General features: G+C 54.5%; 1 protein-coding gene and 1 long non-coding RNA gene across 15 annotated transcripts in view; one reads left to right on the top strand and one right to left on the bottom strand.

Annotated features, from left to right (window-relative positions):
• On the bottom strand, positions 1-18234 carry LOC129507645 (uncharacterized). 4 transcript variants are annotated; one of them, XR_008664049.1, is made up of 5 exons: positions 7495-7639; positions 7147-7356; positions 5725-5887; positions 3999-4155; positions 1-970 (listed from the first exon to the last, which is right to left on the bottom strand). It is a non-coding gene; the product is annotated as an uncharacterized LOC129507645 (long non-coding RNA). The 4 variants fall into 4 exon arrangements; XR_008664047.1 differs by lacking the exons at positions 5725-5887; positions 7147-7356; positions 7495-7639 and adding exons at positions 14305-17926; positions 18157-18234; XR_008664048.1 differs by having other exon boundaries at positions 7165-7639.
• Positions 13507-22169, top strand: part of TFAP2A (transcription factor AP-2 alpha) — a 23383-nt gene continuing 14720 nt past the window's right edge. Inside the window, exon 1 of one of the 11 annotated variants that reach the window (XM_055322193.1) lies at positions 13507-13613. In XM_055322193.1, coding sequence (XP_055178168.1) covers positions 13576-13613 — 38 coding nt within the window. In that variant the 5' untranslated portion in view covers positions 13507-13575. The other 10 variants (XM_055322191.1, XM_055322188.1, XM_055322195.1 and 7 more) reach the window with 10 other exon arrangements.

The raw sequence follows: 22169 nt of genomic DNA on the forward strand, positions 1-22169 counted from the left end.
TTGATATGATGGTAACAGTTTAATGATTTACATTTCAAGGCAATGGTAATGAAGTCTATACCACTAATAATCACTTGGAAGATGACAGTGATAAATTACAATTGTACAGGGACGCCTGGGTGGCTCAGCAGTTGAGGGTGGCTCGGAGGTTGAGCATCTGCCTTTGGCTTGGTTGTGATCCTGGGGTCCTGGGATCGAGTCCCGCATCAAGCTCCCTGGAGGGAGCCTGCTTCTCCCTCTGCCTATGCCTCTACCTCTCTGTCTCTCATGAATAAATACATTTTTTAAAAATCTTAAAACAAAAAAGAAATTCTTTAAAAAATTACAATTGTATATATTATGACAGTTTAGGGATTTGTATGAATTGTAAGAAAAATGTCTTTTTCTTTAGGTTTAATCTTATTCAGGTCAAATAAGAAATTTTCCACTTGTAGGTTATCTCTGCCCCAGCCTTTGTTTTATATTTGCAAATGGATGGACTGCTTTAGTTTGAAGACAAAAGTGAAAGGAGTAACATTCTGAATTTATATCTTCACACACTTTCCAATGTAAACACATACATACCCATTACAGAATCCTATTTCTATCAGCCCTATAGAATACTAGCAGAATTCCATGGGATCCCAGGATTTCCATGCACATGGTTCAAGGAATCCCATATAATATATGTGTGCCTACTTTTATTTCTGGAACTACCAATTTATCAGGATGATTGTGGCTCCAACTAATTTTTTTTTTGGCTCCAACTAAATTAAATGTGCTCTACTCACATACATATTAAGTCCTGAGGTAGGAAAAGCTATAGAGTCATTGAATCTGGCAGCTTAATAAGATCATCAAAGACTAGAATTATTTCCATCTTTCCACTCAGCTGTTCCTTGCATGTGGGAGCTTCCTCCATGGTCACAAGGTGGCTGCAGCAGCTCCAGACATTGCATTCCTTCTATCCTCAGACAATAACAACCAAAACCTAGAAGAGAAAGCAAAGATGAAACCTCATCTTCTGTTCCTTTCTAAGAGTGAGGAAAACTATCCCAGATGCTTCACTCCAATCAGACTTCCCTTTATAGAGCTGAAAAATTGCATTGTGTGTTCACTCCTAAACTAACTGCCAGAGAGGGGAGCAGACTGATCATCACTGGCTTAAATAGGTGATTCTAACACTAGCATCACTTGGAGAGTTTTCAAAAACAGTCAAGCTCTAGACCAAGTAACCAGAATCTCTGGAGGGGACCCTGAGCATCAGTATTTTTACAGAGCTCCTCAGAAGATTCCGATTAACAGTAATGACACCTGTTAGAGTGGCTACTATCAAAAAGACAGAAAATAACAAGTGTTGGCAAGGATACAGAGAAAAGGGTACCCTCATGCGCTGCTGATGGGAACGTAACTTGACACAGCCACCATGGAAAACAGTATGGAGGTTCCTCAAAAAATTAAAAATAGAACTACCATATGATCCTAAGCAATTCCACTCCTCAATATTTATCCAAAAAAAAAATGATGTCAGCTCAAGAAGGTATATGTACCCCTATGTTCATTACAGCATTTTCACAATAGACACAATATGAAAACAATCTGGTGTTCATCAGTTGATGAATGGATAAAGAAATTGTGGTGTATGTATACGTATACACACACAGGAATATTAGCCATAAAAAGGAGGAAATCTTGCCATCTGTGACAACATGGCCGGGCCTTGAGAACACGTGTTAAGTGACATAAATCAGAGAAAGACAAATACCATCGAATCCCACTTATATGTGGAATCTGGAAAAAAAAAAAAAAAGCAACTAAAAACAAAAAGGCCCTAGATAGAACAGATTGGTGGTTGCCAGAGGTGGGTTTGGGAGTTGGGAAAATGGGTGAAGGTGTCAAAAGGTACAAAATTATAAAAGTTATAATTTATAAAAGAAAGAAGTCATGGTGATAAGATGTACAACATGGCAACAATCATTAGTTAACACTCTATTGCATATATTTTTTAAGAATTTTATTTTTATTCATGAGAGACACAGAGAGAAAGGCAGAGACACAGGCAGAGGGAGAAGCAGGCTCCCACCACTGGGTGGCTCAGTGGTTGAGCATCTGCCTTGGGCTCAGGCTATGATCTTGGGATCCAGAATCGAGTTCCGCATCGGACTCCTTGCGAGGAGCCTGCTTCTCCCTCTGCCTGTGTCTCTGCCTCTCTCTGTGTCTTTCATGAATAAATAAATAAAAGCTTAAAAAATATATATTGCCTTAAAAATGCTCTATTGCATATTTTGAAAATCCCTGGGAGTGTAGATCTTAAAAGTTGTCATCACAAGACAAAAAAATGTGTATGCATGGCTAGACTCATGGTGGCCATCACTTCGCAATACATACAGAGATCAAATCAGTATGTTGTGCACCTGTTGTGTCTATTATACCTCAAGATAATAATTAAAAAAAAAACTCCTGAATGAAAAAAGAAGGCAGGGAGAATCAGTGAGAAGTCTAGTTCTTAGATGAACCAATCCTCATCCCCTTGGGTAAGGGAGGGACCCAGGCTTTCTTGAAACATGTTGCCTGATAATTAAACAAAATCAGAGTTCTGTTATCAAGGAAGTAGGGAAAGAATAGTTTTGTTAAGTTGACTATGGAGTTGCATAGAAGATTGAAGAACTAGCTGGAGCTGTAGAAGCACCTGTTGCTGATCCACACTATAAACACTGAAGATGATTTTCAGTTTTCAAGTCACAAGCGGTCTGCTGCATAATTATTGGTCGTTAAAGAAAATGAATTCTTTCTTGTCTCTTTAGGCTCAGAGCTACTCAGACATTGAGAAGCAGGTTTATCAAGATGACAGAGGACCAAGGTAATGGATTCCAGTGATGAAACAGGAAGTTCATTCATGAGTTTTGGGCACACCTCCAAGTTGTCTGCGTAGCCAGAAAAGGAATAACTCCATTTCCCTACTTCTGTTTCATTATCCTCAATGAGAATGACCAAATATGAGACTAGACGGGTCCCTAGGGAGAATACGGCTCCCATCCTACCCCATCCTGCCAACCTGCCACCCACGTTAAGATTTTTAAAAGCAGAGGTACAGAGAAGTTATGTAATTACTAGAGATTATATAGGGAGCCTGTGGCAAAAGTAAGTTCTTTTCTCCACTTTTCTCCAGTCCTGTTTTTGGTGCTTCCTCTTACGATTTCAGCATTTCTCTGATGGCAGTTCTGTGTGTCTAAACTGAATGCCCTGCCAGCGGTGCTAAATAAACAGGATTTCTCCTTAACACTCAGTTTTCTAAAGGAACACAGGGGGGCAGCAAATGTTTAGGAAAAACTTCCAGCTCTCTCTACCATGTAGGCTATACATACATTTGGAAAATGTTTGGAAGAGAGATTTTTCTGGGGAGGGGGGTCCTTTATTTGATGGCGTTGAAGTTGCTTCTGGTTCCTGTGTTTCCATGTGGTACTGGGGATTTCAGAGAAAGTGGTGGTCACCATGATTCGATTTTGCTTCCAAATGTGCCACTGCCAAGAGATTATCAAGAGCACCCCTTATAAATGGAATGTGTCTTCTTCAGAATGTTTAATATTGAACCATACCTTCTTTAAAGATATTCATGAAATTTGATGTCACATGAACTTTAATTAGTTGAATTTACTGGTGAAGATCTCCTCCAGCTGCTATCATAACCCATTTTAATTGTGATGATCACTGATGAAACAAACATGCCCTATTGGCAGGTACTTCTATTTTTTTTAATTTTTTTTTTTACTTTCCTGCTCATTTAATGTTTTCTTTCTATTTTCACTTGTCTCTTGTCACTCTCCAATAATTCCCAAATAGTGGCTCCAGAGCGATTAGTCTTGCTTTCCTGCCATCCCTTGTTACTAGCTGTGGGGTTCAAATGCTAGACTTGTGTGCTATAGGATATGAAGCATGTGTCCATATAGGATATGGACAAGGTTCAAGACACACTGATGAGACAGGTAACTGCAGGCATTGTCAGACTAGAAGTTTCTTACGTTTTTTGGTTTTCTTCTAGGTTTCAGTGGAGGTTGAGCTCATTTGTGGGAAACAGTCACCAACAAAACATCAACATTAGATCCAAGAGACGTCTCTCTAGCACCACCAGAATCAGGGCCTTGAAGGTCATTTCTATCAACACCAGACATTCCTTACCTGCAATTAACAATGGATACATTGGTCATATTTAATCCCAATGCCTTTAAAGCAGGTTCAATACTTAGGTTTACAAACATTTAGTCAAAAAGGTATTTGAATCAGACCTTGAATCTGGAGCACACTCTAAGACACAGTACCATGGACTTACTCAGTAGGGAACAGGTGTGGTGAGGGAAAGGCCAGGAGTCTGGACATCTAGTCCTGACTCCCTAGGCTCCCAACAAGCTGAATGGTGTTGGGCTCAGTTCTCATACCAGTACTGGACTCAGAATACACACACCTGTGGTGAAGGGTATTATGATGAGAGCTTTTAAAAGGATCTAAAATTCTTTGATTTGGATTGTTTCCTCCCTTGGGATAAAACTGTGGAAAGCATCTTGAATCCCCTCTCTTTGGGAGGTTTGAGCCAGGCTGCTGTTGAAAATCACAAGTCAGATTGTTCCTATCTACTGTTGGCATTGAGACACACCAGAACTGCCAAAGCCAAGGAAATCCTATTGTTTAAAGAAGTTTTGCTTTGTTAGCTTCTCTTTCTAGCAGTAAAAGAAAAAGAAAAAGAAAAAGAAAAAGAAAAAGGTGCTGAAAATCTTGTCAATATCCTGGGGGTTTTTTGTGTAAATATTTGAACACAATAAGAATGTGTAAGCTAGGTATGTATTTTCTTACATGTTTTACTTAACCCGAATTTTATATAAAGTTGCTTAAGTGCTCCAACAATGAAAGGAGAGAATACGTATTTAAAGAGTTTTTAGGTTTTATTCCTTTATTCATACACTTGAGAGGTACCTCCAGCTGTAGTTTTTAAATTTAAAAATTGTACGATAACTGGAAATTAAAACCAGCCAACTGCTATTGTCTGACTCTTGGTTCAAAAAAGTGTCTTAGTCGATTTTGCTTTTAAAAATTCCTGAAGCAAATGAAAACGAGTTTTCCAAAATGAGAAATAAAATATTTAAAGTGAAGACCACAGTTAACTTAGTATCCCATAACTTTGGTATTTTAAATAGCAATTCTCAAAGAGGAGGGTCAAGTCAGAAAGGGACAATTTATACACATAACTATGTGTATAAAGTTATGTGTATAACTATATAAACTATGTGTATATAGCTATGTGTATAAATTGTCAGGTTCTGGTGTTTGTTTGCAATCGCTTCCCAAGAAAAAACTTCCTCTCCATTTTTTTCAGCACCACACTTCAAAGGAAAACTGCATAATTCTTACATCCACAACACAGGGCTGAAATGATCCAATTAGAAAGGTCGTACCATTCACATTGTAAGATTGAGAAAAAATACATTTTGAGTTTGGAAACAGATGAAGAGACGGGTACCACGTCAATTTTCTTAAAAACCTCACACACTTGATCCGGCCTTGCTAAGTTACCACCTAAATTCCCAACGCCACTTGCCATGTGGAAATAAATACAGGAAAAGACAATGCCATTTGAACGACACCTCTCTCCAAGTTTCCAGAGCCATGTGAAGTATTTTGCAAAGAAGAAAAAAAAAAAAAGCATGATTTCCAAAAACATTTCTTTTCCTTAGACTCAAGAAGCAAGATACATACATCTTTGATTCTGGAATATGCCATTGGAAATCCAGAGGTAGCTGGCCTGTTATTTGGAGATCCCTGAGAGGCAGCCTTGTACAGTCTCAGAACACGCACAGCAGAGCACCCTCCCCGTGCTTGCAAAGCTTCCAGCCAGCCACACGGGAGAAGCAGTAAGGCCCTATTATTAGGAAATCGTAAGAGATTAATACATGGAAGCCTGATGGGTTTTAATGGCAACCGAATTTTGCTCTTTTAAAGTCTGTGGTCGCGTGGGAAAAACAGCAGTGGAATCTAGTGGTTGAGCCCATCACCGGGAACTTCCTTTAGGAAGGCAGAAGGGCCAAGCTTAGCGATCTCCACTTTCTAAAATGAGGCTTTGGGGATCCCTGGGTGGCTCAGCGGTTTGGCGCCTGCCTTTGGCTCAGGCCGTGATCCTGGAGACCAGGGATCGAGTCCCACATCGGGCTCCCTGCATGGAGCCTGCTTCTCCCTCTGCCTCTCTCTCTGTGTCTTTCATATGAATAAATAAATAAAATCTTTTTTAAAAAATAAAACGAGGCCTTAAACTCCTATTTCTAAATTAAAGGGACAAATCCTTGAGAACAGTACAGCCCGTTGTGCCATTAGGCGACTAAAACAACCTGAACGGCCCCGCAGCCCGGTCTGAGTCCCCCGGGACCGCGGAGCTCTGGGCAGCGCGCAGGGGGAGCGCATTTGGGCGGCCGCGCAAAGGGAACCGGCCGAGCCCTCGCACCGCCCCGGCTCTGCACGCGGGAACTTTTGAGGCTTCCTCCCCAGACTTTCTGGAGACTTGCATCAGTTTAGGAGACTCTCTGTCTCCACCAGCCCCTAGATTCTGAATAGGAAGGAGCCCCATCAGCTCCCCGCCCCCGGCACCCCCCCCCCCCCGGGCCGCCTGGGTTTGGCGCCATCCCCCCTCCCGCGGCCCCCGAGCCCCCGGGGCGCCCCAGCTCCGGCCCCACTTCCCCAGAGCAGGACCTTTCCGCAGCCCCAAATAATGGGGGCGGCGGAGAGCCCGGGCGCCCTGCTCGCCGTGGCCCCTCCGCGCCGCCCACCTGTTGTCTCAGAAACCGCCCTTCCTAAGGAAAGACGCAGGTGGCCGGAAGGGTGACCAGGCCCCAGCCGAGGCGCGGCAGGGCACCCGGGCGTGCACCCTTCTCTAGATTGCGCGGCCCGAGGGGCAGCCGCGTGGGGAGCCCCGAGGGCAGGGCGCGCTAACCCGCGGTGCCAGCTGCCACCGGGATCCGGGCGCGCCCGCCGGCCGCCGCAGGGAAGGGCGCCGAGCCGCTGCACCCAGCCGAGCTAACGTCCTTTAGGTCCAGGTCCGGGCAGCTTGCCCTAGGACCGGGCCGGCGGGGGGTAGGGTGGGGTGGGAGGGAGGTGGGGAGTCCGAGGGCCGGGGCGACTGGTGCGCACCCGTTCAGCAGACTTCACCCGATGGCTTTGGGGGCAGGATGGAGAGGGGGGAGCTTGCACTCCCCCAGTGCAGGAAGAAGTCGCCGGATGGAGGGTAGTCGCGGTCAGATTCCCAGGACGAGTTCCAGACACGTGGCCTGAGCCAGGGAGACCGAGGCACCTAGCAGTGTCCCCGGAGCTGGGGCGAGGTGCCTAGCAGTGTCCCAGGCGCTGGGGCGGGAGGGAGAGAGAAAAAAAGGTAGATAGAGAAGGAAAGACTCCAAAGAAAAAAAGAAGCTCAGAGGTTGAGCTATCAAGTTCCATCTGGCCCCAAGCGAAACCCAGGTGCGGTTCTAAACTGTACCCCACCGAAGCGGCCGCCGCCACCGAGAGACGCAGGCGCAGGGGGGGAACGTTGAGTTTGCAGGCTCTTGTCTCTCGCAGCGATGTTGAACTTGTTCTTAAGTTGGTTGATTCCGATGCAGGGCAGGTTGCTTGCGAGCTTTACACCTCTCCGCACCTAAAACCGAGACACCCCCTGTGTTCCCAAAGGATGAGCAGGTAAAAGCCGGGGGGTGGGGGTGGGGGTGGGGGTGGGGTGGCAGCTTTGCACAAAGACAAAGAGGAATAGCTGCGGACTGGCAAGTCAGCACCCACACCCCCACTCCGCCTCGAATGCAGGCACTAAGTTCCCTAGGTGAGTGGTTCCCAGATATTTGAGCGCCTGCTCCTGTCAGCCGGAAGGGCTGGTTCCAGTACTGATTGCTGGGCCTCACCTTCAGGGGTTTCAGCACAGCTGAAGTGGTGCCTAGGAATCTGCATTTCTAATAAGTTCCCGGATGATGTTCATCTTGCTGTCCTGCAGACCACCCTTTGAGAACCACTGCCCTAAGCCACTGGTTCTCAGATTTGGCTGCACAGTGCCATCACCTGGGATACTTTTAAAAATATTGACACTTGGGTCCTAACCTCCAAAATTCTGATTCCATTGATTTGGGGCGCCACTTGGGCATCAGGATCTTCAGACCCTTTAGGTGATTCTAGTATAGAGCAAAGGTTGAACAACACTGCCCTAAGTCATTTACTGTCCCAAGACGATTTGTGTGTGTGGGGGGGGGGGACAAGGATTTTCTCCTTCCCTGCTCATCTGCTAGCATTGGACCTAGCTCCCCCGTCTTAGGAAAGAGTAAGTCCTTCACCTTACAGATGTTTTGCACAGTGATGCAAGCACGATGTTGACTCTCTGTTTTCATGAAATATACAGGAATTAAAAAGGATGAAACAATTTCCCCCAAGGCCTTCAAGATACACATGACAGCTTAACACTGATAATTCTGCTTCCCCCAGTTCAGAATATCCCACTAGGAGCCAAAGTCATCTCTCCGGGTTAGTGATTGCTCGCACCATGGAGCCCAAGAATCCCAGATCTAAGCTAGATCACAGGCACTTGGATATAAATTGACCAGATGCTGTCCTGCTATGTTAATGTTGGTTGCAGGGGAAATTGCACCCTTGGCTGAGGCCGGGGTGGGGGGTGGGTGTTACCGGATTTGGAGGATCACCTGTGCTAAGCCCAAACTCTGGTTCTATGGTGAAGTCGTGAATTACCGACAGCGAGACTAGAAAAGCCTTCACAGTGGAAGGGAAATGGGAGGGTGGGTGACGGTGGGAAAGCTGCCCTCTTTGCCCTTCCAACAGCGACACAAGGGGCAGGGAGCACCCACCTGCACCCCAGAGGAAGCCCCCAGAGGTACTCTACCCGGCATAGATTTGGTTGCCTGAGGGATTTATCACCTCATTCTAGACCAGCCAAGGATGGAGATATCCCAAAGGGACTGGACACCCACTGGGGTTGATTAGACCTTCCCAATGCTTTTGCACCCCTCCCCCAATTTCCAGACCAGTTGGTCTGTACTGCCAGAGCAGCCCTTAACCACAGCCTCCTTAGCAACCAGTATTGGGGGGGTGGAGGCACCATGGGGGTTAAAGGGAGCAAAACTGTCCCCCACGAAGACTGTCCTGTGAGTCCTGCGGTGTCCCCTACAGGGAAGGAGATCAAGAGGGAACTGGCAGTTCCCAAAAACTCACTCTTTTCCCTCTCTGCCCATCTCTGGGGGGTGGGGTGGGCTGAGGCATCTTAGAAGACCCTAGAAAAGTAGGCATCCGGGACGGAGAGCTGCAAATGAGCAGATTCCAAAGAGCAAAGAGGCACTGTGCCCTACCCAGTCCTGGGCTGGGCTCCCCTGTCACACTCCGGCGCCAGCGCTGGGTCCACCCTCTGTCTTTCCCCGCCTGGAGGGACTCTCTGGCTGTCCAAGTGATTTACTCTGGAAGAGTTGGGAGAGTTCTCCTTTCCTTTGCTGTCCTCGCTCCCCTGCACCACGCGGGCAGGCGCGCGGCCGCACACACACGCGCACACACACACACACACACACACACACACACACACACACACACCTCGTGGTTCTTCGCAAGGGTTTCCCTCCGGGGCAGATTACTTTATGACAGGGTGTGATAAGTGGTGATTTTGTTCCTCTTTTGATGGCAGGATTGCTTTGTAAACAGAAGCGCAAACTCGTTCCGATAGTGGTTCCGCACCAGTGAGCGGCGGCCGCCCTGGCACAGCGGGCGGCGGAGGCTGCGGCTGCACCTGTCGCCTGGGGCCTGGAGGAACCCGGGCCACGCGTGGAGGGGTCACGGTCCTGTGGCCTCCAGGGAGTCTCTAAGTCTTTGGCCTCTGGGCCTTCAGTCTTTCTGCACCCCTCGGGCCTCGGTACCCCGCTACTCCAAGAACTCCCAGCTAAAGTGCATGGGGAGGCGCCCAGGTGAGCGTAGCTCAGAGGGGCCCTGCCTCCCTTCTGCACTCTCCCGAGGCGCCTTCCGTAAGAGGTTAGGTTCTTCTATGGTTATGGGTTACCCTCTTCCTTTGCCCTAACCCAGTGGGAGAGTGGAGAGGGCTTTTGTGTGCTGAAGGAATCCCTGGAGGGTTTCCCGGCAGGGCAATCACCGCTCCTTTTCCCCTGAGTTGTCACACCTTCTGCCTTCCCTGCTCTGGTCCTGGGGGCCAGTTTACTGCTCAGAGGGGCCCAAGAATGACCCAAAGTTGACAGGCTGTGTCAGGCCCAAGGGCCAGAAAGAGGAGCTCCTGCAGGGGGAGAGGCGCCAGGCACAATGAGCAGTCACTCAAACTGTCCCAGGAATCCCGGACTCCTCTAAGGGAAAAAAAGCAAGGCGAGGCCACCACAGGTGTGAAATTCTGAATTAACCCATTGCTCAGATTTAAGTTTAAATTTCCAAGCGCCTTAAATATCCTCCAATGGTGGAGTGGAGGGGAATGCTGGGGGGTGGCACTTGATGGTGAGTGAAAAAAAAGAAAGTGATGTAAGAGTCCTGAAAGTTCTGGGGTGGGGAGGAATGTGGTTCAAGCAGAGCTTTACCCTAAGGGAAAGATCATTCCTGCTGCAACTTTGGGACTCATGGAGCTGGGAGGCAGGTTACAGGATGCGAATAGATTCCACCTGGTTCTCCCCAGACACCAGGGGCCTCGGAGAGCCTGGCTGAGCATTACCTGAAACTGGGAGGTTGGCACCATCTGACACCAAGTCTTGCAGCCCATTCCTGCAGCTCGTCACCTGCATTGAGCTGCCCAGAGAAACGCTGGCGGTAGGGTTGGGAGTCCCAGGACCTGTTAGCTGCAGAACCTGCTTTAGGGTGGGAGAGGTGGGAGAGGAGAGGAGGTCCCTTCCCTTAACCCAGTAAGGAAAAAAAAAATCCCACTTTTCTCTAGTTCGCTGGAGGTTTGAGGCCACAGTTCCAGAGACCGCTAGGTGCTGAGGCTGGTTCCCAAGGGCAGTTAGTGGCCTTGGAACTGCCCTGGTACTGGGTGCAGCTGAGACACTAGGGTGGCTGACCCGAGCCTGGGTGCGAGGTGAAGCTGGGAGGGGTCACCCCTGCCCACCCCTCCAGGGCTCTTTCTGGAAGCCGAAGCAGGCTGGTGCTGAGCCAGGGAGGAGGTCGAAAGGCCGGGAGGTGAGAATTGGGCATCAGGGGAGCAAGGGAGGGGGCGCCCACCTCTGGGGAAGAGGAGGGTTGTAAGGCGGGAGTCCCCGGAGGTGCAGTGGACCCGGTGTCTGCGGAGTGTGCCCAAGGAAGGAGCGATGGAGTTGACCGCATCTCGAATTGAGCCCGTCTTGGGTACCCTGAGGGGGGGGGGACATGGGGTGCAGGAGCCGGTCGGCCACCGGCCTCGGGGTGTCTAGCGCACCTTCCTCTAGGGCCTCAAAACAAATCCCCCATTTTACAAATGAGTAAAAATGGGGCTTCAAACGAGCTCAGGTGCCTCAGCCTGTAAATATAAATGACTGAGCTGAGTTTGGACCCCAAGTGGTCGTACCCCAGAGCTCCAGACCAGCTCGCCGCTGCTCCCGGACTCCTGCTTCTCTGCCCTCCGGGCACCCGGACCCCAGCCCCAGTCTCCTGGGCAGAGGCCCTCGTGCCTGCCCAAGGCCTGGGCTGCTTCGCTCCCAAGCCTTCCCGTCCTGGCCATCCCACCCAGCGCAGCCGCGGGGCCCGCTTTGCCTTCTCCTTCCCGCGCACGCCCTGCCCCCCCCGACCCCCCCCCAAAAAAAGTACCAAAGTCGGAGATAGCACCTGGCCGGAGTCCGCGCCCCGCCCAGCCCTCGCCTAGGCCGCCGGTCCTTCGTGGGCTCGGCCTGGCCCAGCCCGCCGGCCCCGGGTCCCTGCAGCCCTGGCTCCACCGGGGCGCGCGAGCGACCCCAGCTCCTTTTTAAAAGAGCACAGCGCCCCCCGCCGGCATCTCCAAGACGCCTCGGTCTTGGGACCTAGAAGAATTCGATTTTCACCATCCCACTTGGACAGCGTGGAGAAAGTCGGCGAAGTGGAGTGGAGACACTACGGTTTAAAAACGCTGTAATTTTCATTACTCAAAATTCTCGCAAGACAAAAAAAAAAAAGAAAGAAGGAAAGAAAAAGAAAAAGAGCACACCCACAGACAAAACCCCAAACTCGTGGAGCAAGGTTCCAAGGCAGGTCCAAGAAAGTTTCAAATCCACAAGAGAATGGACACCGTGAGGGAAGTCCCGCAGCCCAGGGAGGACTTTAAATGCCCAGACGACACGGGGACTCCTTGAGTGTCCCCCAACCGCACCATCGCTGCGCAGATGCCGGGAGGGTGCGGGGCCGGAGGGGTCGTCCACCAGGGATGGGGGCTCGAGCGCCGGGTTAGAACCGGACCGATGTGGAATGGGACGAGTCTTGATACCTCAGCTTCGGAGCTGACCTTTTACGCATTTTCCCTGACGTGTCCTAGACGACTGGAAGCCGGGTCTTTGTTCGTGTTAGTCCTCGCGACGGCAGCCAGGGAGGGTAACCCGGGCCTGTCCCAGGAGTTACAGGCCCAAGCCCTGGATCCCCGGATCTGGTAGCTGCGGGAATGGGGCTGGCACGGTCGCCGAGGAGCGCGGCCCGAGGCTAAGCTGCTCACCTGGGCCTCCCTCCCGACCAGGTGTGGTTCCTGCCGGGGAGGTGAGCTCCTCGGGAGCCCCAAATCCTGTGGCTTCTTTTAAATCTCCCTTCTAATTAGAAGCAGCGGTGAAATCACTTGAGTGATTTTATCTGTCATGGGAAAGCAAACCCCAGCCCGAACCTCGGTTGCCCATCCCAGAACCACCAACGCCCCCATTCTCCCTTAAAAAGTTGTTATTGGAAAAGATAAATATAAAGCTGGGAAGCCAGAGAGGAGTGGGGGAGGGGCTCACCTTAAATAGAAGTGTAAGTGTATGAGTGTGCAAGAGTGTGTGTGTATGTGTGTGCGCGCGGTGGGAGGAGACTAAAAACCTAGAAGCCAGAAATGGAAACAGAATCGCGAACGTTTTCACCTACTGAGAAACACTTTGGTCTGGGCTCGGACGCTGAAGCAGCCCTGGGGGTTGCAGACTCGGATCCGCGGGGGCCGGGGTGTCCTGAACCCCGTGGGCCAGTGGGGAGGCCAGGACCACGACCTGGCCCTACCGCCTGCGTCCAGGTGTGCGGGACCTACGGGGTCGGGCCCAATCTCCCGGCCCTGCTCTCTTCCCCCACCCCACCCCACCCCCACCCCCGCCCCGTCCCGTCCTCCCCACCTCGGGGTGGAGACTCTCCCAGCCCCAAAGTTGCGAGGAGGGAGGAGAGTCTAGGGCAGAGCGCCTAGATGCCCCCATTGCTCGAGTGAGAAAATACACCCACTCACACTCGCATCGCGCCCTGCACACCCCGGCAGGCCGTCTGCCTCTGTTCTCCGCTCAGGGACTGACCGGGAAAGCGGGTTGGGGCTGTTGGGAACCGCCGGAGCTGATGGCGAGATTGCCGCGGCTATAAATCCATCACTTCCCAGGTCAGCTCCGCGAGGCGCTGGGACTAGGGCTGGCGGAGTGAATTCCTGGGCCAGCGCGCATGCGTCGGCAGGTAGCAACCCAGCTCTTTATGACCAGGTGAGATGTTGGTGAGCAGGTAAAAAAGGAGGATTTGCCTAAGCGATTCCAGGGAGCGGGCCCGGCCGAGCCCTACAGCCCATGCCCGGCGGGGACCCGTCGCCAGGAGCGCCGAGCAGCGATGTCCATACTTGCCAAAATGGGGGACTGGCAGGTACGGGGGGTTTGCCTCGGCTGGGGTGAAGTGGGCGGGGGTGGAGCGGGGGAGGGGGCCGGGAGGGGGAGGCGGAGAGGGAGAGCCTTGGCCCAGGGCAGGAGAGTCGTAAGCGAGGCGCGCCTGGCAGCGCCCGGGAGTGTTCCCCGGGGAGGAGGAGGGCAGGGACAGCCCGCGCGGCCCGCGGCCCGGAGCTGGGGAAGGCCGGCGCACGCTCCACAGGTGGCCCCGGGGGTCACCTGCGGTTGGCGCTGCGGCCCTTCCCGTCCCCCCGCCCCCAGTAGAAAGCGGGGTGGATGACTAATGCGGGAGGGGGAAGGGCGCGGGGCGGGGGTTGCGGGGCGCTGGGCTCCGCTCCGCACGCCTCGGTTCTGGCCCTCGACCCCGGGGCGACGCAGGGGGTGGGCTTCTGGTGCACCTGTCTCCCTCGCCGTCTCCAAGGTTTGGAGACCTGCTGGGGCGTGGAGAACGGAAAGGGGTCCGGATGGACGGGTCGCGCCCGCGCGCGCGAGGATGTTCTCTGGGGGACATACTTACAGGAGTTTGCACAAAGTTTAGCGTCTCGCTCGGTCCGCGCGAGTCGTGAAGCCAGTTTTCGCCGCTTGGGCTATAGGTTGGGGTGACTGGATGAGGGGTGAACGGCGGGTTGGTAGGGCAGGTCCGAAATTCGCCGAAACCGACGTCTGCCCAACTGGGCCTTGCTTAGGCCGCGGGTACCACAAGGCCAACTGGGCCCTTGATCCTGCCTTCCTGGAGTCCTGACCCCACCCGGGCCCCGGGAGCATTCTCCTGGCCCTCTCCTAGCTTCCAGACATTTTCCCTGCGGAAACCAGGGAAGCTCTGGCAAGGCCGGTGAGGGGAAGAGCCTCTCCTCGGTGGCTGATTTTATAATGGGAATGGCGGGGGCCCTCTTCCCCCCCCCCACCCCTGGCCAAGTGAGGCCTGGTTAGGGTGAGATTCTGTGAGCCTAAAAGCCTGCAGGGCGATTTGAACTGAATTCGGGGAGAAGTTGAGGCTCTGCTCTTTCTGGGTGGGGGTTCTTTTTCTTGTGTCTTGTGCCATTAGAAGTAAAGTTCCGAGAAGGCTGGTCTTCACTACATTCTTTGGAGTCGGGGAAAGGAAATCATCTTGCAGTTTTTATTTCTCTCCTTGTATTTATTATTTTTATTAGCCCTAAAGTTCTTTTATACCTCTCCTCCCGGTGAAACCTCACTAAAATACAACTTCATCCCCAAAGTCTGAGTGACTTTGTGGTTTAAGGATGCAGATCCCACACCAAACACAGATGTCGGGGATCTGTACCTTTCCCCTCCACGGCCCTGGTCGGCCTCAGGGCCCTTCTCCCCTCTGGTCTCTGGAAAGTGTAGACTGGGGAAGTTCTTTGGCTTAGATCTTTGCAGTTATCTCCACAAACTGAGTGGACCTCGCGGCAGAACTCCTTGGGTCTGAGAAGGCACCAGCAGCACAGGATCGTACTGGGTCTGAGCCTCCCAAGGGCCTACAGGTGGGAAGCAGTGAGATTCTGGCCCAAGGGGGAAAGGAGTGAACCCTGGGCCTGGCTCCTGAGGGCTCACAGTTTGGCAAGCGGTGGGAAGCCTGCCTCTCGGGTGGGGCATGTGAATTTGGGGCCTAGAGGGACTGGATCCTTCAGGCTTGGCCTGTGGGGCTCTTGGGTCCCACTGAGTGGTGACAACCAGAGAAAATAGTCATTCAGGCCTCTTACTGTCTCTTTGTTTCTCTCTGTGTCTCTGTCTCACACTGATACACATTTTTCCCTCCAACACCCTCTCCACGCCCCCACTTCAGGCCTGGACCCCCAACCTCTATCCCTAGGCCTGGCGCTACCGTCCTGGGGTGCTGGTGGGGACAGAGCATTGACATGCAATGAAGAGACTTGTCGTGGTAATGACGTTCCCAGAAACGCAGCCTGGCTGGCTCTGGGGTCTGCTCGCCTGGGCCTTTCTTCAATGCCCAGAATTCTGGACTGTGGTGCAGAGCCCGCAGGCCGCAATCTGCACCTCAAAGGCACCCTCGGCAGGAATACAACAACAGTTTAGCGGCCCTGGTGGTTGCGGAGCCAGAAATCTGCAGGGCGCTGGTCAGCAAGGGGGATGGGGGTGGGTGGAGAAGATGATGAGCCTTGAATGCCTTTCCCAGCCCACAAGCTGAAAGAAAGCGAAACTTGAAGTTCCCTTAAGCATACTGTGGCGACGTCTGAGGGTGCAAAAATCCCATGCTCCCAGGCCTGGGATTTGGCCTACAGATCACGCTCTGTGGCTGTGGCCGCTGGTTGCGAAGGTGTAAATGCTCGCGGCGGCCCATCTCCCGACTTCAAGCCACTGTGTTGGGCGGCGGGCCCCGGGGCTGCCCTTCAGGGTGAGTGGTGAGAGCACTGGAAGTTGACTGTTTTCCGGGTCGAGCGGGGTGCCTGACCCCGGGGCTGTGTTCAGCCAAAGAACTGTGTTAGTGTTCAGGTGGGGAAAAGGAGTGTAGGGAGTGCCCCAGGGAGGGTGTCCCTTATGCTCTAAGTCCCCCTTCTAGCTCCAGTCCTTTTCCTAACTCTTGGGAGGCCTCTGGCCTACTCTGCCTGGCTGGGAGAATTTGCTGTGGTCGTCCGGAAGGAGAATTGCCCTTCTGCAAATGGGGGGTGAGTGGGGGGTGAGGGAAGGTGGTCCTCCCTCATCTTGCCTTCCGTCCACCTGTTAAGAAATGCTCGGGTTTGCAACAGCCTTTACCCTTCTGCAGGGACACGCTATGGAGACCTGGGAGGCCTGGAGATTTGGGGAAAAAAAAAAAAAAACAGGCCTAGATGGAACCAGAAGTTGTTACCAGAGCAGCTCTGAGGCAGACCCACGTTGGTGCATTTGCAGTATTCAGGAGGGAGAAAGCCACACAAAAACTTTTTTACGGAGGACAAATGAGCAGCTCAGCCAGATAAATTAATTACTCTGTATTTCAAAGGATTACACCTCGTCTTTCTTTATAATTTCTTCTTTAAAACAATTCACTAAAAGCAGAAGGAAAAAAATATATATATCAATCCCCGCTGGGGCGAGCAGGTCCCTGCGTGGAGCGGAAAAGCCTGGACTGGCCAATCTGGACTAGGAGGTGGCCCCGGGGCCTCCGGTTCCGCCTCAGCCGGGCACTGCGCCGCCAGCGCGCCTGCTTTAGTAACATCACCAAATCATGAAGGAACTCTCCCTGCTTTAATTAAAAAGGGGGATCTTGGGAAAACTGGAGCAGATTAGCGCAGCGAAGAGTTGGTTCCCAGCGATTTATTTTGATGCATGCATGACACGGAGCACACATGTCGGTTATTTCGGCACAACTCCAGGAGCGGCTGTGAGTCTCCACAGTTCTGTATTTTGTCCACACCGCACCTAGGAAACCCTTTGCCCAAACACCACGTTGAATTATCAGTCAGCCCTAGCTTCATACAAACGAGAGGAAAATCACTTAACCCCTGGAGCTGTCAACTAACCTCTTTAGGGTACAATTTTTATTTTACACGCGGCCAATTAAAGGATCGCAAACCCCAGCCGAGCGACTGGAGCCGTTTGGCAAAATCTTCAACCTGGGGTGGGGGGCAGTGGGGTGGGGGTGGGGGTTAGGAAGAGCAAAGCCAATAAAACTCCCAAGGCGCTGCGGCCCGAGGTGGTGGCTGCAGCGAGCGGAGGCGATCTCTTGTTGGGCAAAAATCCTGGAGTGACTTTGCCGGTCTCGGTTTGATGATTATATTTAATTGCGAAAGGGATAATAATTTCTAATAAAATTGGACGGGGCCGAAAGGACAGCGCGGTTAGCGCGGGCAGGGGTGAGGGAGAGGTGCTGAAAGGCGGGCCCCAGGCGCAGCGGCGCGGACCCTGCACAGCGCCGGGTTCTTGCGGACGGCATCTCCCTGGAGGAGGAGACGGAGGGGGAGAGGACTGGGGTGGAATGGTGCGGCGGCGGGGACCGGGGGTGGCCGGGGCCGGGGCGCACGGCAGGTCTCAGGGGAGATTTCGTCGGCTCGCAGGCAGGCGTGCGCTCTAGGAGCAAGTTCGCGGCTCGGAGAGGCCTTTATACCTGGGTCGGAGCGGCCGGCCGCAGATTGCGGTGCTGGCGAGCAATTGGACTATTGTTGATATGCTAATGAGGCGATTAGGCTGTTGGTAAAGAGCTGGAAAAGGGAAAAGTTTCTACCATTAGAGGGAGATCTCCGAGCGCACACAGGAGCTCTTTCCCTTCTCGCCTCCTCCTCCTCACCCTCCTCCTCCTCGCCCTCCTCCTCCTCCTTTTTGCCCTCCTCCTCCTCCTCCTCCTCGCCCTCCTCCTCCTCCTCCTCCTCGCCCCTCCTCCTCCTCCTCCTCCTCCTGCGCTCACCGCCGGCAGCCCGCACTTTGCGCTTACCCAGAGAGTAGCTCCACTTGGGTGCGAGGCGGAGAAGGGGGCAAATCCGTTCACGCCGATCCATGAAAATGCTTTGGAAACTGACGGATAATATCAAGTACGAGGACTGCGAGGTAAGCGCGGCGCTGGCTCTCTCTGCGGCCGCAGGCTCCGAGCTCTGCTTTCCCGCTCCTCCTCCTCCTCCGCTCGCAGCCAGCTGCGAAATGCGGGTGGGACAAACTTTCCCCAGCGCAGCGCCCGCCTCTCCAATTTGCCCGAAGAACGCAGGGGAGAAGCTGGAGAGGAAGGATGTGGACGCTGTCTTCCTTCATTTCTCTCCTTCGAAGCTCGTGTCCCACTCCCCCCCTTTTTTTTCTGGCCAGTTTGGGGGTCTGCCTAAGAGTGAAGCGAAGACACGAGCATGGGGTTTGGAAGCAGTTGCTGGCAATTGGGCACGCGTCTATGCACCCTGCGTGTCTCTCCAGCGAGACTGGGGGGGGGGCGAATCACCAGGAAGAGAAAGCAAAAAGAAGACCCCCTTTTTTTTCCCCCGTAACTTCCGATCTTTACTATTCTTCATTTATTCATTCTTTCCTTTCTATCGTCCCCCTCCCCTCTTCCTAAAAAGGGAGGCTCTTTTCCGTTTGGAGAAGCCCCCCCCCCCCCCCGCACACTTCAGTCTGAGCTGGGTCGCACCTCCCAGTGTTCGGGTTCAGTTTGGAGGCACCCCTCTCCCAAATTGCTGCGGGGCTCGCTCTGTGCTACTGAACAAGTTCTGAGCAGCGTCTCCCTCTGAGGGACACTCTGAGAGCATCCCCCTGGAGCGGAGGTGGGAGGGCTGCACCGCGTGGAGCCGCCTGGCCGCCGGGTCCCCGGGCTTCAGCCCCTGCAGGCGCCCGGCGGTCAGCTGCGTGACCGTGGGAATCCTGGCCGGGCTGCACACGACCTCGGGCGCGCGGATGGAGCGCGCCTCGTTGGAGCCCATTTGCAAACCCGGGGTCTCCGGAGCCCGGCTTCTCGGGGGCACGCCGGGGAAGCCCCAGCACCGCCGGCCCGCCCGCGGGAGGCGCTGGGAGCCGGCCTGGCCGCCGCGGCCCCGGGCTCCCTCGCAGCCCCTGCTGAAATGAGCGGCGGAGTCACGGGAGGGGGAGGGGGCCCGCGGCCGAGGGTTACCTACATAGGTGGTAGTCCCGGCTTTCGCTATTTTTTTTTCTTTTTCCGTTCTTTTCTTTCAATTTGGCCTTTGGAGCTGGCAATGTGTGGAGCAGAGGTCTGCGCGGGCGCAGCAGCGTGGGTCTTGTCTTCACTTGAAATCAGAACCCGGGTTTGTGCGCACGATGTGTCCCCGGTTCCCTGCCCCCTCTCCTCTCCGCCGCCTATTTTAAATCTTTCTCCTTTCCCGGGCTCTTCCTTTCCGCCCTCCCCTCACCCCAAGGGGCACGGGGTGACACCCCGCGGGGACCGACGCTGCCCTGGGGGCTCCTCCCGCGCGCGCGGTGCGGGGCGCAGGGACCCCAGGGCGCACCAGCCGCTTTGTTTTGAGGCCCGTGGCGGGGGTGAGGGGTAAGGGGTGGGGGGTGGGGAAGGAGGGCTCTGCGAACCGGTCCGGGGGAGCTCCTCAGTCTCCGAGGGCGCACTGTCCCCGCCCGCGCTGTGGCCCGAGGCTCGGGCACGTCACCCTCGCGGAGGCTGGAACCCAGCTGCGGGCGCCGAGCCCTGGGCGGGCGGGGTCCCGACCTCCGCGCGGCTCGGGGCGCCTAGGAGACCTAGGTGGGAGGTGAAGAACTCGAGGGGCCCTGTGGGGGCGCGTGTGAATGTGTGTGTAAGTGAGGCGGAGAGAGGGAACAGAGGGAGGGCAGTTTCAACAACTTTGCGGCGGGCGAGCGCCGGAGCAGGGATTTCGGGTTTCCGAGCCGGCTCGGGGCTGTCCAATTACGCCGGGGCTCTGCAGGGACACGCAGGAGGCGAGGTGCCGCTTGTCCTGACAACCCAGCGGGCGGACCGGCAGCGGCGGCGGCCCAGCGGCGCAGGGAGAGAGCGAGCCGTGTCACGGGGGTGGGTGGGGGGTGGGGGGGCGTCTGGCGGGAGTGGCCCAGCCAGTCGGACGGGTTTGCGCCGGGAGCCGGGAGCCCGTGCCAGCGGCGCCCGGGCTGGGCCGCCGAGCGTCTCCGCTCGCCCCGGGCCGCGTCCCGGCTCCCCCTCCCCGAGCCCCTGCCCCCGAGAGCCGAGGGCGGGGCCGCAGCTGCGGCGGAGCGGACGGCCCCGGCGGTCCGGGGTTGGAGGGGGCGGGGGGGGCGCGCCGGCGGGTCCCGGGCGGGGCGCCGGGCCATGGAGGAGCGGCGCGGCGGCGGGCAGCCGAACCCCGAGCCCCAGGCCCGGCTGCGCAGCGCAGGAGCCCGCGGCCGCAGCCGGCAGGGCAGCACCGCCCGCGCCGAGAGCCTGATGAATGCCCGGACGCGGGCCCCGGCAGCTCCTGCGCGCGACGCGCGGCCCCCACGGCATCCCGAGGTCTGCCCCAGCCTTTTAGGTCTGATTGTCCTCGCTCGCTTCCTCTCCCCCTCCCCCTCCCCTCCCCCGCGGCCTCCCCCCTGCGTGCGCTCCGGCTCGGCCCCCTCCCCCTCCCTCCTCCCTCCCTCTTTCCCTCCCTTCCTCCTCCCGGGCTCTCCCTCCTTCCCTCCCTCCCCTCTCCCCACTCCGGGCTCCTCTCTCTCACCCACACTTTCTTTCTCACACGCGCACGCACACACATTCTCCCTCTCTGCGCTCTCTCCCTCGGTTTCCCTCTCTCCCTCTTTCTCTTTCACTTTTGCATGCCCTGCAACCTTTTAAAATGTTGCCCCTTCCCTGTGATTCGCCAGACGCCGCGCCGCGGCCCCCCGCGCGCTCGCCCGCTCCCTCTCTCGCCCGCTTTTTGTCTCTCGCGCTCCCTCTCCCCACCTCCGATTTGCTACACTGAGGCTCCCGTCAATGGACTGCATTGAGAGCCGGCTCCGGCGCGAGTTGCCTCTCCGCTTCACGCTCGATTTCCAGGCATTCTTCCCTTATTAAGTATTCGTGTAATATTAATAGTCATGAATATCTGCTATTAGGAGGCTCCAGGAACGCTGCCCAGCGCGGTTATTAGAAGCTCAAGCGAAGCCGCCGCTAAGAAAAGAGGGGAGACACGGAATAAGGAACACGCGCGCGCGCACACACAGACACACACACACTTTTTTTTTCTTTTTTCCTTTTTTTTGGGGGGGGGGTCTTTTTTTTTTTTTTTAAGGAACTTTGAATCCTAAGCCACCGCGGCAGGATAGAGACCGTGGGTTCGACCAGCTGAAGGCGCCGCTCGAATCGGTGGTCAAGTTCGGATGGACCAGAGCGGGGCTCCAGCGCTCGGGGGAGCGTCTGCGCCGTGACCGGAGTCCTGGGTGGCGCGGGGCTCTCGGCGCCTTTTGTGTGGGGCGCGCTCGGGCGGCGGGGCAGCCGGGCTCTCCAGGCTTGCTTGTTTTTTTTCCACCCTGACTCGTTACCCCAGACTCTTCGCAGATGTTAGTTCACAGTTTTTCAGCTATGGTGAGTCCCACCCCCACCCCTATCCCCGTTTCCTTAGGAATTCTCTTCCGGAAACCTGGTGCAGCGGAGCTGCCCGCAACCTCGGGTTTCGCGCCCAGGTTTCCTTTAGAGCACCCCCCCCTTTCAATGTGCATTTCTCTCTTGCCTCTTTTCTTTCGCTTTTTTTCATTCTTAAATCGAATGCATTACCCCCCCACCCACCCCCACCCCCACCCCCCGCCCCCGCTCGACCTCTCCCGGCGCGCAGACCTTACCTCGCCGCTACTTCCCCAGGCGTGTTCCTCGCCACGTTCATCCTTATTTCCTTGCGTCTTCACTTGTTCCTGAGATGTTCTCAAGGTTTGATGCTTAATCCATCCGCGGGGGAGGGGAAAACGCGGCCCGGGGTGTCCCCTACCCTCGGGGCCGGGGCTGAACCTCCGAGGGTTCGCACTCCCTGGAATCCACTCGGTTCGCTTGTTTTGCAAGCGAATTGC

The sequence above is a fragment of the Nyctereutes procyonoides genome, unplaced genomic scaffold, assembly GCF_905146905.1.
Source record: "Nyctereutes procyonoides isolate TBG_1078 unplaced genomic scaffold, NYPRO_anot_genome, whole genome shotgun sequence".
Classification (NCBI taxonomy): domain Eukaryota; kingdom Metazoa; phylum Chordata; class Mammalia; order Carnivora; family Canidae; genus Nyctereutes; species Nyctereutes procyonoides.